Source organism: Anguilla rostrata, chromosome 1, assembly GCF_018555375.3.
Source record: "Anguilla rostrata isolate EN2019 chromosome 1, ASM1855537v3, whole genome shotgun sequence".
Taxonomy (NCBI): Eukaryota; Metazoa; Chordata; class Actinopteri; order Anguilliformes; family Anguillidae; genus Anguilla; species Anguilla rostrata.
Genome location: NC_057933.1, coordinates 81442447 through 81460049, shown reverse-complemented (window position 1 = coordinate 81460049; position 17603 = coordinate 81442447). Strand labels below are relative to the sequence as shown.

The 17603-nt window shown below is 43.2% G+C and overlaps 1 protein-coding gene across 4 annotated transcripts; it reads left to right on the top strand.

The window, feature by feature from the left end:
* The first annotated feature begins 1226 nt into the window (after positions 1 to 1226).
* Positions 1227 to 9283, top strand: etsrp (ETS1-related protein). Of its 4 annotated transcripts, none has more exons than XM_064305012.1 (8): positions 1227 to 1468; positions 2201 to 2282; positions 3524 to 3637; positions 3912 to 3986; positions 4408 to 4572; positions 5195 to 5452; positions 6312 to 6430; positions 7982 to 9283. In XM_064305012.1, the coding sequence occupies exons 2-8, from the start codon at positions 2201 to 2203 to the stop codon at positions 8282 to 8284; spliced, it is 1116 nt and encodes a 371-aa protein (XP_064161082.1). In that variant the 5' UTR covers positions 1227 to 1468; the 3' UTR covers positions 8285 to 9283. The 4 variants fall into 4 exon arrangements, with proteins under 4 accessions (XP_064161082.1, XP_064161099.1, XP_064161073.1 ...); XM_064305003.1 differs by having other exon boundaries at positions 1236 to 1457; XM_064305029.1 differs by lacking the exon at positions 3524 to 3637 and having other exon boundaries at positions 1235 to 1468.
* The last annotated feature ends 8320 nt before the right edge of the window (positions 9284 to 17603 follow it).

The following is a 17603-nucleotide window of genomic DNA, read 5'->3' as shown; positions in this document are numbered from 1 at the left end:
TTTTTTTACTTAGAGATATGCACAATGTGTCAGACTTTAAACAACTCGTGCAGCCAACTTTACAAATATTTTTAACAAAAAATAATTTAGTAACCATGGTGTAATATTTATGATTTTCTATGATTCATGCGTTTAGCCTATATATATAGTGTGTTTGTGGCGTGCGTTCGTGTGCGTGTATGTGTGTATGAACACAAAAATCTCTAAAATTGTCAATTTTCACAAACGCATTTTAAAATGTTGCCTATTTACAGAGTTCATTCACAATTTACATTTATAATAAAATTTCGTTTTTTCCAAGCACAATAGAAAAAGTGTAGAAGCATTAGATTCGCTTTCAGATTTTTCCACTGTTTAACAGGTAAATTGACTAATTTGATCGCTCATTTTCATATCAATTCCCAAAATACCCGAGTGCCTGAATGTGTTCATATCCTCAAATCTTGCTAATTATCATTATGTTTTGTTTTTAATGGCGATACCCTGAATGATGCAAGGCGATTTCGTTGTCCTCTGTTTATTGTCCGCACTTCATATGTGCAAAACATTGGCTATATATACTATTAGGCAATGTCACAGCCTATGAAGCGATGTAAATATATAGTCTATCAGATAATCCGATTATTCCGATCCAGTGGCTATTTATTATTTTATCTGATTGAGGAGCGTTCAGGCGCCTAAAGATACGGTTACCAGATTGCAAACCATGATGGGAAAACGTATCTACTAAACTCTACAAACATGGTGCACATAGACTGCATGCTAAAAATGCCTAGTTAAACGGAGGTTATTTTAAACAGAACTGTAGGGCTAACCAGATATATTGGACACAACATCATCGGGTTGGGTGGCAATCTTGTTCAGAAGACCTCATCAGATTTTTTTGGGGGAAATATAGCCTACCAACATCTCAACTTTTTCTGTCGTTAGTGTTACTATTGTTTGTAATAATTATTCGTCTATTATTACTGCGACTCAAAATTGTCGAAGTAGCCACCGCTATTTGTTGGCAGGCCTAGTTGCAGATTAGGCCTTACTGTTACTTTTATTTGGCCCAGTTGTAGAATTATTAGTGGTGCCTAAACTAAGTAGTCAGAGGACTAGTGATGTTATTTTCGTTTTCATAAGTGTTGTGTGTGCCTTGATTTACAGAATGGTTCATTGACATCATTGGATTTCTTTGAATGGACGAGGTCTGGGTGGCTCCCTAGACTGTCGTGGCCTCGATGTGACGTCACAGACTGCTAGACCCTCTGTTTTTGGCGAGGGGAGTCACGAAGCGGAGGGCATTCCTTAGCGCTCCATCGGGCCACGCCCTTCACGCGCAGCCTTTTTATAACTGTCGCGTCCTGGAGGGAAAGAGACGGCATCCTTCTACCTCAGAACACTGAGCTGCGACCCACCAGTTACTTCCTGAGGACTATTGAAATTATACGATCAACTCAAACTAACGGAAGGTAAATTATAAGTAAGGTATTATGTCACGTGCCTGCTTCGTTTATTGCTTTATTTTCTTAGTCGTGCATTTTGTAGTTTTCGGAAATCAATATTCTCACTACGCTGGATCGGGATATTATATATTTTCGATTACTGTGTACAGCTGGTGAAGCCACCTGCGACTCTGGTGGATTCGGTTTTACACGGGCAGTACAGGTTATAATTTAGAAATCTTACATTACAGGGCTGTGTCCCTATCCTACCTCGTCCAAAGTTCTGGTATGAATTGTTGGTGATGCGTATTGCGGCTATTGACAAAGGTATCAGGTGAAATACGGCGTGTTTAGGAAAATAATTGTTAGTTATTCGTGCGCAGTGTTGGATTTGTATAGATGTAAGGTAATGTAACGATGACAATAGTCAACACTTAAATTCTTCAGAAACCATAACAACAACTAAAAAGGGTCGATTATGCTGTTGAAGTAAAATGAGACTTCGTGGTGTAGTACTGTATAATGATTCAGATTAACACAAACACGACAGCAATAGCCTACTTTTCAGAAATGTTATATAACTGTTTATGTTAAACTCTATACTTCATTGTTTTTTTTTCGTCTTGTGTTGTTCAAACATCACGTTGAAATATGATAACAACATTTATTTACCAAATCTAAGCACATTTTCAGAAAAAAACACCAACCAAAGTATCAGGAAAATTGTCCATGCTCTTACACTCTCATACCTTCTTTGTGTTGTTTTACAGATGGAAATGTATCAATCTGGTTATTATATTGAGGACTTCAGAACACAGGAAGTCCCGGCTGGATTTGACTTTGGATCATATGGTAATGAGATGATTTTATTCAACTTGAATGTTGCTGCTACCATTACTACCTATATACTAGCATCATTCATTAACTCCAGTATTTTTAACGCTTCTTATAATGCTTCTGCTACAGTTACTATTTAGGGGAAGAGTCAGGTTTTAATGCTTTTTTTCCTGTAACATTTTCCTCAGTTTTCTGTGCAAAACATTTCCTCTGTCCTTCAAACCTTCAGCCAGGGCTGCAATAGTTTATAATTTTCCAAAGGTGGACCTTGACTATCCAAAGCTGTGTGCTGTCGGAACTGTGGGCCTTGTCAGGAAATGGCTGTGTTGCAGATTTTGAAATATTTCTTTTAAAATGAAGGGATGGGTGGGGGGTGGTTGCAGTCAGGTTAGAGACACTCTCTCTCTCACTCCCCACCTCTCTCTCTCTCTCTCTTTTCCTAATCCTTTCCTCCAGACTTCCGCCTCCAACAGATTGAGAGCACCCCCCCCCACCCCAACCCCCTTCCCCACATCACCACTCTGTCACACGCCTAATGCATTCATTTCCTCCCCAGACCTCCCTGTTTCTCCCCTTTTTCTGGGGGCGAGCTGGAGAGAGAGAGAGAGAGAGACAGAGAGAGACAGCAAGAGAGAGACGGAGAGAGAGAGTGAGAGAGAAGGAGAGAGAGCGAGAGAGAAGGAGAGAGAAAGAGAGAGACAGAGAGAGAAGGGGGGAGAGAGAGAGACGGAGAGAGACAGCGAGAAAGAGAGGGGGGAGAGAGAGAGACGGAGAGGGAGAGAGAAAGCGAGCCAATTTCTGGTGCAAAGCCGTAGCTGTAGCTGCAGCAACGATGGGCCTCGTAGTCATTCTCGTAGTCATCATGAAGGAGCGTTTAGTAATCAGATTGGTCATTGCCCTCTGCTCAGCTCCCACGCTTGGTGAGGAAGCAGAAGCGGTGGCCCATTGCCCTGCAGCAAGTCAAAACACTGCAGTATACTGTAAATATGTGGGAACAGAATAATGATAAATATATTTGACGGCAATGGATTAAAAAAAAACTGAAACAATGCAATATATGAACAAGTGGCATTAATGTGCACATTTACCCATATATTGTGCATTGTTGCAGTAAGCAATTAGTATATTTTATTTGAATATATTTCAATAAATTTGCAAAAGGGTTGAATTTTTATTTGACCCCCCCCCCCCCCTTTTTTCCCTCTTGTTATCTGCCAGCAATTTGATTTCCCGCTGTGTCCTGTCTCTTCCCCTAGACTTCAGTGGTGAAGACTTATCTTTCCTATCAGATAGCAGTGGATCAGGGCAACAGATGTACACAGAGGCTTATGGGGACCACCACAAAGATATTCAACTCTATGGCTCCAAAGGTATACGGCATATTGCCTATATCCCCCCCCCCCCCCAAGAGGTGTTGGCATAGCACACTAACATTTGCATATCCCTCTTTTCAGACTTTCGCATTCAACTGCAACGTGCCACAACTTCATTATCTGAGACTAAAACCTTTCCACCCATTTTTTTTTAAATTATTTAATAAAATAAGGTCGTGACATTTTGGATTTCTAATTTTGCCTGGGGGTGCTGTGGAGCAGATTACTATTACACAGGTGTGTGCCTAACGCCAGCGTTCCTTCCTCTCAGGGAGCCCCAGTGGCGCTGGGCTGTTCAACCTGGATGCGTATCATGAGTTCAACGGCTGGGCGGTCTACGCCAACGGTGAGCTTTCACTTCGCCCAATCAAGCTTTTACCTTGCGCTCTCGAAACAGACGTGTCAAAGACAACGCATAAGCGTGCCGTTTTTTAACACGCTGCCATGTCTAGTTAAGGACAGGTACGTTTTGTGTTACTTTCAACACAAAAAAAAAGTTTTAAAAAAGTTAACAAAGTGTTTTTAAAAAAAGTCTCCCTTCATAACACATCAATTGTATATTTGTAACACACAAGTAGTAACTTTGGAGAAAAAAAAATGTGCTGAAATTACCACAAAAGTAGTAGGCTAACACAAAAAATGTGTTAGATATTAACGCATCCTTTTCGAGAGTGCAGTTCCCGGCCTACATTTGGACTAGCCAGTGCGGCCTGAGTAACACAGTTCGATCGTCAATCACGGCCGTCTCTTCCTGCTCTGAACTGCAGGCGCTTCCGGCGTCGACGAGTCGCAAATGGGGTTCCAGGAGTCGTCGCAGACGTACCAGGACCTGCTGCCGTCCTGTCCCCAGACTCAGAGCCGGCAGTTCAGCCCAGTGCCGGTGGACAACCTCAGCCCGCAGGGTGTGGCCTCCAACACTCTGGACCAGCTGGGTAAGAGAGACGAACGGGAGCGATGGGAGGAGGGCGTGCGTAAAAGCTCCATGTGAAATCAAATTTGTTTTTTTTTGTTTTTTTACGTATCGTAACTTTTGTGCGCTGACGGAAACACTCTGGCCGGTGCTGTCTTATAAAAAGCTATTTTAAATCTCAATGAGACTTTTCTGGCTGAATAAATGAATAAATAAATAAAAATAAGTGTTAGAAAAATAAGCGTTGGACTGAGGTATGTGTTGAATAGTCGTCGTGTGATCACGTGACCTTCGTAGACATGGGAGATTCTCGTGAGGCAAAACGCTCCTTTCTTTTTGTCGCTGGGATTTTAAAAACATGGTTTTCAATAAAGCATTTAACGATCATATAACACAATATAACAAAGAAACGGTTTTGAGAGAAAAACGGCCACTTTGTGTTCCTAATGTTCTTTAAATACCGTTTCGTTGCCTCGTGTCCTCGTTTTCATTCTTAGTTTATATACATATTATGACTTCAGATTTTTTTCATTCGTTTTGGACAATACCATGTATATGTGCTACCCAGTGATAACAGCAAGCATACCGTGGACATGACATCATTTTAGGAGACAAAGTGTCCTAAATCCTTATGCATTGCACAGGTGATGCTGATCGCACCTACGTGCACCAAAACGGGAAGCTTTTTGAAAGCGGGGGCCAGAATGTGACCCTGCCCTTCTGGTCCGACTACCCATCTCCCGGATACTGCCCGCCCATTCAGAACCACCCGGTCTCCTGCTCCTCCTCACCTACCGCTCAGCCCTCTGACCAATACTGCCCCCGTGTGGCCAAACGCAGGAGCGCACATCCTCAGAAATCGGAGACGGAGGGCGAGCACTCTGGAATGTCGGCGTACACAGGTAAGAGGGCCACATTTTCATCTAAATCCAGAAGCGCTGCTTCCTCTTCCTCTAGAAAGGACTTTCTAATTGGCACACAATTTCTTTGCCATTATTACACCTCACTGTAAATGGTAAAAAACATAACAAGAAATTGTTGCCCAATGTGGTTCACAGAAAAATTATGATAATTTAAGTCACAACAACACAGTAAAAAATGAAGAGCAGTTGATAAATGTTATGAAGATAAAATAAGAGATTTTAAAACAAAAATGGAAAGAAAATGAATCACAATCCACAATAAAAATGCTCATTACCCAGCCATGTATTATATCTTTATTTATAAAGGATTACATTAATATAATCAACATTTTATTATAATTAATACAGAAAGTTAATACATAAATATAAGTAGAATGGGAAATACAAAGATTTTCTGAAAAGCCTTTTGGGATATTTTCTAAAAACTTCATCAAATCATTGGTGACAAACATTTTAGAGACCAAGATGAATAGTCTGGCGGCATAACAACTGAAGGCAGTTTCTGAATGTCATTTGGAAAACTAGGCAGTTAGCAGACAGTCTTATGCAGAATAACTTACGTAAGTAAGTAACAAATTCCATTTTTGCACTAGTGTGGAGAATGTGAGTGACGTCTGGCAAAGTCTCACCTATCTCTGTCTCTCTACCTCCCTCTCCCTCCCTCTATCCCTGCCTCCCTCTATTCCTCCCTCTCTCTCTCCCTCCCTCTTTCCCTCTCTCCCCCCTCCCTCCCTCTCTCCCTCTCTCTCTCCCCCCCTCTCCCTCCCTCTCCCTCTCTCCCCCCTCCCCTTCCCTTCCCTCTCTCTCTCCCCCCCTCTCCCTCCCTCCCTCTCTCCAGGCTCGGGGCCCATCCAGCTGTGGCAGTTCCTGCTGGAGCTGCTCCTGGACTCCGCGTGCCGCTCCTTCATCTGCTGGACGGGAGACGGCTGGGAATTCAAGATGTCCGACCCCACTGAGGTGAGACCGTCAGCATCACCCCGCCCCCCAGTCTCCCTCCCGCCCACCCCCCCTCCCCCCCGCCCCCCACCATCCCACCATCTCTTTTCAGGCTCTGTGCGTTAATGGTACCGCGGGCCTACATGCGCTTAAACAGGAGTGTGACGACACATCAATCCGGATCGACGTGTTGGTTCAAAGGGCAGCAATTTTAGAGTGTTGGGTTTTACAGTGTTGGGTTTTAGAGTGTGGGGTTTTAGAGTGTTGGGTTTTAGAGTGTTGGGTTTTAGAGTGTGGGGTTTCAGAGTGTGGGGTTTTAGAGTGTGGGGTTTCAGAGTGTCGGGTTTTAGAGTGTCGGGTTTAAGAGTGTGGGGTTTTAGAGTGTGGGGTTCTGGAGTGTTGGGTTTTAGAGTGTTGGGTTTTAGAGTGTGGGGTTTCAGAGTGTGGGGTTTTAGAGTGTGGGGTTTCAGAGTGTGGGGTTTTAGAGTGTGGGTTAGAGTGTGGGTTCAGAGTTTCGGGGTTTTAGAGTGTGGGTTTAGAGTTTGGGTTTTGAGTGTTGGGTTTTTAAGAGTGTGGGGTTTAGAGTGTGGGGTTTTGGAGTGTTGGGTTCAGAGTGTGGGTTTTAGAGTGTGGGGTTTCAGAGTGTGGGGTTTTAGAGTGTGGGGTTTCAGAGTGTCGGGTTTTAGAGTGTTGGTTTTAGAGTGTGGGTTTTAAAGTGTGGGGTTTCAGAGTGTCGGGTTTTAGAGTGTTGGATTTTAGAGTGTGGGGTTTTAGAGTGTTGGGTTTTAGAGTGTGGGGTTTTAGAGTGTGGGGTTTCAGAGTGTTGGGTTTTAGAGTGTGGGGTTTTAGAGTGTGGGGTTTCAGAGTGTCGGGTTTTAGAGTGTTGGATTTTAGAGTGTGGGGTTTTAGAGTGTGGGGTTTCAGAGTGTTGGGTTTTAGAGTGTTGGATTTTAGAGTGTCAGGTTTTAGAGTGTTGGGTTTTAGAGTGTGGGGTTTTAGAGTGTGGTTTAGAGTGTCGGGTTTTAGAGTGTGGGTTTTAGAGTGTGGGGTTTTAGAGTGTGGGGTTTCAGAGTGTGGGGTTTTAGAGTGTGGGGTTTTAGAGTGTTGGGTTTCAGAGTGTGGGGTTTTAGAGTGTCGGGTTTTAGAGTGTGGGGTTTTAGAGTGTGGGGTTTTAGAGTGTGGGGTTTTAGAGTGTGGGTTTCAGAGTGTGGGTTTTAGAGTGTTGGTTTAGAGTGGGGTTTAGAGTGTGGGTTTTAGAGTGTTGGGTTTTAGAGTGTGGTTTTAGAGGTTGGTTAGAGTGTGGGTTTTAGAGTGTGGGGTTTCAGAGTGTGGGTTTAGAGTGTGTTTAGAGTGTGGGTTTAGAGTGTGGGTTTTAGAGTGTTGGTTTAGAGTGTGGGTTTTAGAGTGTTGGGTTTTAGAGTGTGGGGTTTTAGAGTGTTGGGTTTTAGAGTGTGGGGTTTCAGAGTGTGGGGTTTTAGAGTCGCCAGGTGCAGCTCATCACGTGGCGTTGCATCGCGACCCTGGCCTGAACGGGGCTCGACCCCTTCCTGTGTTCTGCGCCCCGTCTCCCAGGTGGCCAAGCGGTGGGGGCAGTGCAAGAACAAGCCCAAGATGAACTACGAGAAGCTGAGCCGCGGCCTGCGCTACTACTACCACAAGAACATCATCCACAAGACGGCGGGCAAGCGCTACGTCTACCGCTTCGTCTGCGACGTGCAGGGCATGCTGGGTAAAACCGCGGGGGAGGTGCTGGCCAGCCTCAACGTTCTGCCCGCCGGCGCGGAGCCCCCGCCCCGGTACCTGCAGCCCCCCGCCCCAACGACGACCGCGACGACGGCGTCCGAAGACAAGGCGGACGGGTGGCTGTCGCAGTGAGCGGGAAAAATTCGGCGGAACTCTGATCCTCCGGGTCCCGTGAGCTGACGCGGTCCCTTCCGAGTCGAGCGGCCTCACGGAAAAAAACACCTCGCCGAGCCACAGCTGTAACCCCGTCGCGCTTCTTCCGGGTCTTTCCGATCAGAGGGGGTGACTTTTCGACCGCGTGAAACCAGACCTGTGCCACCGCCGGCCGTCTGTGTTGCTGCGGACAAAAAAAAAAAAAATATTTGCGTCGGCCAAGCGGTTGCACGTCTGGACTCCAGTAACAGGTCAATTCACCCGGTATCAATAAACCTTTAAACGTTTCTTGTACAGGTTTGGGATTGAGGAGGACATGAGAATTTCTTCAAAAAAAAGGTGTTGTTCTGGTACTAAGGAGTATGAAAGTCAGTTAGCACCATTTTAGGTTTAATTCAAGTCGATCCTTCAATTTTGGAACCACTCGTCTCTTGGTTTATTGAAGTTGCAGATTACCTGTGGTATGACAGTGGTTTGTCAGACTCATAAACCAACATTTAACATCTAAAAATACCAAATTAATTCACCGGTGTTATTATTCATGTTCTATCATACCAGCATCTCAGTGAAGCCGCCCGGTTTATACAGCTACAGGTGGAGGGTACCTATATTTTCTTGTCTTTACTGTCACTTACCTTTAAACTCTTAAAAAAAAAAAAACAACTGGGTGGTATTTTTCTTGTGCTTACACAAGACGGTCCTGTTTAACTCTTGATTTGTATTTCCTTTACGTATAGCTAAATTGTGCAGGAAAGAAATACCTGCGGGGTTTTTAGAGTACCTTAATTGTCAGCGTCAATGATTTTTGTGATCTACCTCTTCTCTGTGTGTCGACAGCGTTGCGCTGGAATGTCCCACGCAACAGTAGCTCGCAAATGTGTAGCACGACTTGTTCAACTTTCTATGTGTCCATTTAGAAGTAATCTACCACCATGCGTAGTCAAAACATGTAAATAAATTGTATATAATTGAAAATAACTTTTCTGTGGCTGTTTTTTTTTTTTTTTTTAAATCCTGAACGACTGTTTGAGGCGGTTGTGTAACAACCCGCACACATGAGCCTACTCACCTACTCACCAAGCGAATTACCTCCCGCTCGGTCTGGAGCCTGATTATAAAGTGCTTCCCAATGGCGTTCCACTTTATCTCCACTCAGCTTTCCAGGATAGGCTCATCACAGCTTCTGCCAAGTCAGATAAATGGTGGCATGAAAGCAACAGCTCTGTTAACAGTTTACTTTGTCCCCCAGTGCGCATGCTGACTTGAAATAGGGGTACTTGACTGCGCTGTGGAGAAACAAGGCGGGAAGTGGAATCACTTACCAGAGCGACACCACTCGGGACAGTAAGTTTGTGCAGGGGCTCGAAACCTACATTTAAAAACTCTGCCCAACAACACTGGTTACTGGCTTGTGATTGGTGCGTGAGGAGTTAACACTAACTGAAAAAAAAAGAGGTTGGTTAATGGCATGCAGTAAGCAACATGACTGTTAACAGTTTACTTGCTGACTTGAAATAGGGGTACTTGACTGTGCTGTGGAGAAACAAGGCAGGAAGTGACATCACCAACCAGAACAACAGCACTCTGGACCTAAACGATGGGGTACGCTGCCAGGTGCTGAGTAATGCAGTGCTGAGGCCTAGTAACTCGCAGGCTGGCACATCTGAGCTGAGGCTGGACCTTCTCAACCAGAGCTTCCCCCGCTCCCTCACCATTCACCCACTCCCAGACAGGTGGTGGGAACTGGTTTAGGCACATACCGAGCGAAGGGATGCTGACACAAAGGCACGATTATGCAAACTACGAGAAAAAAAAACAAAAAAAAAAAAGCTGTGGCATTTGGTCCGCTGAAGAAGCGGAGATTGGTCTCGGTCATGCCAGCTGGCAGAGAGGGCATACACACCTGGGTTGCGTTAACCAATCAGCCCAGGTGCTTAAAGGTGTTTCTCTCTCTCTCTACGGTTCGGGGGCCGAGACGGGGTGCACACACCAGGAGAACAAGTTTTTTGTTTCTCTGTTTTTGTTTTTGTTTCTCTGTTTTTGTTTTTGTTCCTGTTTTGTTTTCGTTTCATTTCATCTCATTTCATTTCAGTTTTGTTTCTTAGAACACGGCGAAGTAAAGAGAAAGTAAAACCACCGCTGGAAAGTGGGAGGAGCCAGTCCGGTGGAAAACAGGCCAGCCATGAGCAGCGCACGGAGAAGTGGTCGCTCTGTTTTACTTTCTTTCGCCTTTCTTATTTTCACTTCTTCTTTTAGTTTATTGTTTTTGACCAGAGCCCGTGAGGGAGAAGGGTGAAGATGTTTTGTGTGTGTGTGCGTGCTCTCTCGCTCTCTCTCTCTCTCTCTCTCTCTCCATGCGGCAACAATGTTTCCCAGGAACTGCCACACCTCCCTCCCTGACTCAACTATTCAAGGTCTTGGATGAAGACCATGATTTGTGAATTGATTGAATCAGGTGATGGACAGGCCAATGTGAAAGCTTGAAAAAAAATAATTTATGGGATCTAATGATTTAGAGTTGTGTTAGTTACGTATTATTATTAGTTAGTCTTTATTATCCCTCTGGAGCAATTTGTTCCACTGCATAGTACGCAATAAATAACAATAAACATACCCACAACAGCAGATAAACATTAAAAAAATATTGAAAACATTTTTCAACAGTTCTGGATTTTCAGCAGTGGTTAAATGTGTTTTCATTACAGAAACTGTTTTCTCAAAGTGGAAAAACAAAATGTCATTTCCTTGATCGTGTAAGAATTTTTTTTATTTTAAGAAAGAACTCCTGTGGTTGAAGTTAAAACCAGTCAGTCTTGTTCAAATTGCTTTGTAAAATAGATTTCAAGCGAAGACTGAAGACTCACCTCTTCAGGCTGCACCTCTCCCCATCCCTCCCTACCTCCCTGTAAATGACTGTAAGCTTAGGGTTGTAACTAGGCAGCTGCTTCGTAGGTGACTTAGGTGCATTAACTGTCTTAACTACTGCTTGTATTTTTTCCATAGATTGCGTTGTTGCCGTTCTCGTTGTGTTAGTGTTAATCAGTTTAAACCTTCAGGGTCCAAGTTGAACTATGCGGTTGTTCCCTGCACTTGGACCGGTACTTCTCTCTAGGGTTTTCGTCATACTTGTTCCTGGTTATGGTTATACACTTTGTTGTACGTCGCTCTGGATAAGAGCGTCTGCCAAATGCCTTTAATGTAATAATGTAACTTAGAGTAAATTCCAGATTAATACTACTGGAGCATTGCTAATGCCTGGTCAATTTCAGTGGTAAATCTGGCATAAGATTTTAATAATTAGTTTCATTGCATTTCTGCTTTTTTTAAATAGCCTTGTGGAACTTAACGAGGGGGGGAGGGGAGGGGAGGGAGGGAAGGTGGGGGGGTGGGGGGGATGGCAGAGAAGATGATGCAAAGAGAGAGCCAGGAAGCTAGTGGCCTCCATAGCCAACCGTTTGTGGTGACCCAACTCGTCAGAGAAGCACAAGAGAAACAGAGGAGACCTGACAGTGCTGTGGTTTCACCTGGCAAGCGCTTAGAGGTCCATTCCCCACAAGCTGGTTCAGACAGCCATGGACTGACACCGTGCACCAGGCGAAGTGGAAGAGCTCATTCTGGACCACTACAGCTACTTCAGTTCGAGAGAATCGTCAGGATCAGCAACATTGGAGCGGCACAGACTGGAGGCGTAGAGCCTCACAGGCTGTCCCATGGTCCTCCTGGCCCAGCCGACGAACGTGAACATGAAGTCTGCCGAGCCAGAGTACCGGCGCCCCAGAACCCAGGGGTGCGCTGAACTACCAAACCGGGCCTTCGAGGATGACCTTACAGCCACCCCTGAGTCAGCGCCACAAAGCAGATGGATCTAGCGAGGGCTGAAAGAGAACTGCCTTTCCCCATTTTCTCCTGATCCGGAAGCTTGTCGTCCCCGAAGCTCCATCAGCTCATCCAGGAGGTGGCGCTCTTGCGACTCCGGGATCTCGTACGGCACATCGTTAGCCTGTCTACCCCACGAACAAATGGAGCCGCTGAAAAAAAATTTCCGCATCCTCTTCTGGCCGGTGCTCTCTTGCCAGACGTGTGTCGAAGCACAATTGGATAATGACCCCACAAGTACGTGTGTCGGTCGAAGATGGCGGACGCATTGCGGACCGTCGGACTCTCGATCGGGCTGCAGGTGGATGTCACCTTTCTGTTGGCTGGGGCAGGGGGGGGTAGAGGGAGGTTCATGGGCAAGAATGGGGAGGAGGTGGTATTGGGAAAGAGGGAGTCAGAAGGAAGAAGTGAGGATGCAATAGGCAGTTAAAGAGAGCAGACAGGTCAGAATCCACACTTCGCGTCGTTGCTCGATCACATGGTAAAATAGAGGTTTCGGCTAAAATTAAATTGGAACCTGACACGGTCCAAGTGATTGCTTCTCAATAAGTGAAAGCTTTGATTAGCAACATTTGGTATCACTGTGTTTGCCATACTTTAATTTTTTCTCTTTTTTTACTACAGATAACTTCAATAATTGAATGTACATCACAGTGGGAGATATTTACTTTGCAGGGTGCACCAAAGTATTTTGCTTCTCTGCATCCCCTCCTTCAGGATAAATCAATTGAACTTGACTGTGTATTTAAGTTATGGGTCTGCACACTGTGGTTAACTATTTCTGTCCATAAATTGATATTTCTATTCCTGGGTTAAAATGTATTTATTTATTTTCAGTTTTAGTGTAGGTTGTCGCTTGGCCCGGGCAGTATATACCAATGAAATTTTAGATATTTACAGACGTTCCTAATGACCATCCGCCTTCACAAAGGCTGGGATTGGTCCATTCGAAGATACATGGACGGAAGGGAAAAATAGTCAGCTTGTACAGTGCAGCTGACACATTAGGCTGATATGTATGCTCGCAACAGAGTGATCGCTCTAAAATTAATTTCATATTAATTTCACAGCCCCTGGTAACGTCGCTGGTCACGGTGCTTTGGAGATACTTGAAGTGTACTTTTTTTGTTGTTGTTTAGACCGCAAACCCCAAAATCCCTCTGTATAGCCTACTTTACCGTTGCAAAGCCGGCTGGTCACAGAACCTAAAATATTCTTCGCACATACAATCTATCATGGTCAGGTTCAGAACAGGCAAAACGGTGGTAACCAACCATGTCCTTGCAAATCTACTATTCAATAGGTTTTCATTTAGAGCCCTAATGTGGTTGAACGGCACAACTGAACAAAGAAAATTAGATATGCAAAACGATGCAGACATATAGCTCTTGTGGCTTCAAGGCATGTATTATTGAACCGTTCGACTAAATTTTCATTTTCATTGGCTATAATTAAAAGTGGAAACTTTTTTCCTGAAAGCTTTTTTAAAGTTTATTTTAAATTCAAAAACAAAAAACGAAACTAATTCACACAACTGACTTGACCTGTTATGTGCCCAACAGTGAACAGTGAATAACCGGCCCTGTAAGATTTTCTTCAGTTCGGTTGCCAAATCATTGCAGCCCATAGATTCAAAAATGTTGACGGAGACTTGAGGCCCCCATTTTCGGTGTACCTGGAGATAAGTATTTTTAACAATACCCAGTCTGTCCGCCCATTCGACGTCGCCCCCACAAACTCGGGGTTTCAGTCTGCAGTCCGAAAAAATAATATGTTCTGGCCTTGTATGCCTGATATTTAGAGTGGCTGATTTCAATCAGAGCCTGGGGCAGTCAGAGAGACATTTTTTTGTTTTTGTTTTTAGATCTGCCCACATTCCATTGTATTTATTTAATGGAGCTCGCACACGGGGCCTTTACAGAATTGTTTTCTGAATGTAAGCAGAATGTCCCAAACCACTGGAGATTACCTCCACGACACCCTGAAGGATTTAACTGACGAACCGTTAAAACAGTTCAAATCTAAACTGTGCGACCGCACACGGAAACCTCGAATTCGTCGAAGCGAAGTCGAAAAGGCGGACAGATTGGATCTTGTTAATATACTTATCTCCAGATACACCGAAAATGGGGCCGTACAAGTCACCATCAATATTTTACAATCTATGAATTGCAATGATTTAGTAACCGATCTGATAGAATCCCTCCCAGGGGGTAACTCCGCTTGTGATTCAGGGGGTAAGTCACTGTTCGTTGTTGGGCAGATAACATGGCTATGTTTCAGTATCATTTTACTTAAGTAATTAGCATTATTGCAGTATAATCTAAAACAAAGAATCACTTATTGAAACGAAAATGTGCATCGTTGAAAGATGACAGAAAATTCAGCAAATTGCACATTGTTGATATACAATATTCAAACCACCTGTTGATCTGAACCCTACGCAGAGGGAACTTTAAAGCTGGAATCGACTATTTTTATGTGAATATATTTTCTTTTTATCTTACGTAAATGTGAATACACCATTATAGATCATCCATTGGCATATTAACTTACCCACTGGACGTTTAAATTATCGTGTTTTCTTTTGTTTTTATTTAATTTCTCATGAAAATATGATAATAGTCATCCTACATTATAGGATGACTATTTAATCATTTTCAGCATCCGAATATGCATGCCAGTGCATGGCAATTCTGGCAGTCATTGACTAAATAGGTTAGCTTGCTTGATAGCATTTAGCTTGTCTATAGTTTATAATTATTTAGACAACATAGGCATGTAATTTCCAATTTATGAAAACAAAAGCATCTGGCGTCTGTGTAGGTATGATTAGTTTTACATTATAAAGCCAGCATAGGGAATTACAGTATAGGGAATGTCACATGTCCGAACCACCAACCCGAACTCGCACGATGTTATTACGATATAAAACACATTTAATTTCGCAAAAGTGTATATTTTCGGGCGATGTATTGAACTTGAGAGTGCGTACGAGACTCAAGAGCCTCCCAAAGCGCGTCTCGCCCTACACTGCAAGTAGCGCGATGAACCCTATGAGTCAGCGTTAACGCACAATTACGAACGTAAATATTAGCCAACATAGTGTGTCAGTGCTGTACACTGTACGAGCTACTTCGGAGTTTCTTTCAATGCGTTTTCTCACGTAAGACGATGTGCCCTCGAATACCTCAAGATTTATTTTGTCTACATCGGCATGTATTTGCAAAATCGTAAATATGTCTACATATGGTCTTTGAAGAAAAAGAAGTAGAAGAAGGAGGAGAACGAGAAGGAGAAGAAGATGATGACGACGATGAAGATGACGAAGATGACGATGATGATGATGAAGAAGATGATGATGACAATGGGGAGATGGGCAAGTGATGATGATGATAATGTTGCACCAGTCCTAATACACTGGTAAATCACCATTTATCACCATTGCAGATTTTTTGATCAGTCTGCTCTCTCTTCCTGTTTTCTGAGTCATACACCAACCTGCCTACTGCATCCTCTCTTCTCCCTTCTGACTCCCTCTTTCCCAGTCCCACCTCCTCCACACCACCAACCCACGAACCTCCCTCTAGCCCTGTTCCAACCAACAGAAGGGCACTTCACTGACGTCCACCCCACAGGCCCAATCGAGAGAGTCAGCAACGTGGATGAGATGGTCGTCCAGTTCCAAAAGGTCACTGTTATCCATGAAGAGATTCGAGTAGTGGTGCGGCCAGAATGGAATGAATGAATGAATGAATGAATGAATGAATGAATGAATGGGAAACCGTCCCATTTATGTGGTAGAAAAGGCTAAAGATGTGCTGTATGAGATCCTGGAGTTGCAAGAGCGCTGTCTTATTCGCACTCTATACACTAATTGTGGATAAAAGCGTCTGCCAAATAAATGTAATGTAATGTAATGTAATGGACGAGCTGAACGAGCTTCTGGATCAGGAGAAAATTGAGATTTATATAAATAGATTTTTGTAACCCGAGATTTTAAGAACCATACGCTGTTCCACGCTTAAAAATTGAGATATGCTCTGCTGGTGATGGTGTCTGGCTATTGAGTTTTTAATGAAATATGATTAATTAAATCTTTGAAATAAAAAATAATAAATACAGCTATTTTGACAGTGCTCTGCTGCATACATATTCGTTTAGAATTAGACAAAAACTGTAAACATTGTGTAACATTGTACTGTATTTTAATTGAATGAATGTCCTGTGTTAAAACTATCTATGTCATGTGTGATTGTGTAAGCTAACACTAACCATAATTAAAATAGGATTGACATTTATAAGTACACTGGAATGTCTTGCATTTTAAATGTATCTATTTCATGCTCTGTTAAATTAGTCTACTGGGACGTCACTGTCATCTTATCAGTTTTTTTAAGGAAGTCAGTGGAGCTACGTAGTTTTTAGACCGTTCGTTCATATCTGTGACTTACTTTCAAATAAACATTTCTAACGAAGTCACGTCGTTTCGAGATGTTTTCATCGCGTCAAGCTTTCTTGTTTACATGGACAATTCAAATGGACAATGAAAGCAGAAGGCAGCAGCACCCTAATACCTATTAATTTTTTTAATATTTCTTCAGATTTATTTGAATGTGAGCGCCCATTATCGACCACCCAAGCGGGGCGACGCGTATCGATCACCTGAAACGCTAACGTATTTATTTTATTTTTATTCGAAAGGACTTGACGCCGTTACTTATTAAAATGCAAGTCCTGTAAAAATACACAAAATAAACTGTCTAAATGGAAGAAAACCAACTTCATACATATACATTTCGTTAAAATGAATACTGCCAATTTTATTAAAGGATCTGTGATATCCATCAAAGTCATTTCCTTATCATCATCGTCATTATCATCATCATCCGTGTCATGATGATGATGATGATGATGATGATGACAAAGATGATGATGGTGAGGACAATGATGATTATGGACTTCCATAGATGATGATGGTCATATCACAGATCCTTGATAATCTGCTAGGTGACATTGTTACTTTCTTAATGTTTAATAAAAAGCTGGGTTTTGTGAATTTTTAAAAACAGGATTATACACTCATATAGTAGTCCATATACTCAGATATTATACAAAAACCATATCTTTATATATTTCGATCTCTATAAATTTGAGCACAGGGAGCGGTTCTTCAAAGATCAAGGGTGTTTTAAAGGAAACAATTCGAAATGAAAATTTCATTTGTTTTAAAGACAGATAATGTCCATGGCTGTCTGAACCAGCTTGTGGAGAATGGACCTCTAAGCGCTTGCCAGGTGAAACCACAGCACTGTCAGGTCTCCTCTGTTTCTCTTGTGCTTCTCTGACGAGTTGGGTCACCACAAACGGTTGGCTATGGAGGCCACTCGCTTCCTGGCTCTCTTTGCATCATCTTCTCTGC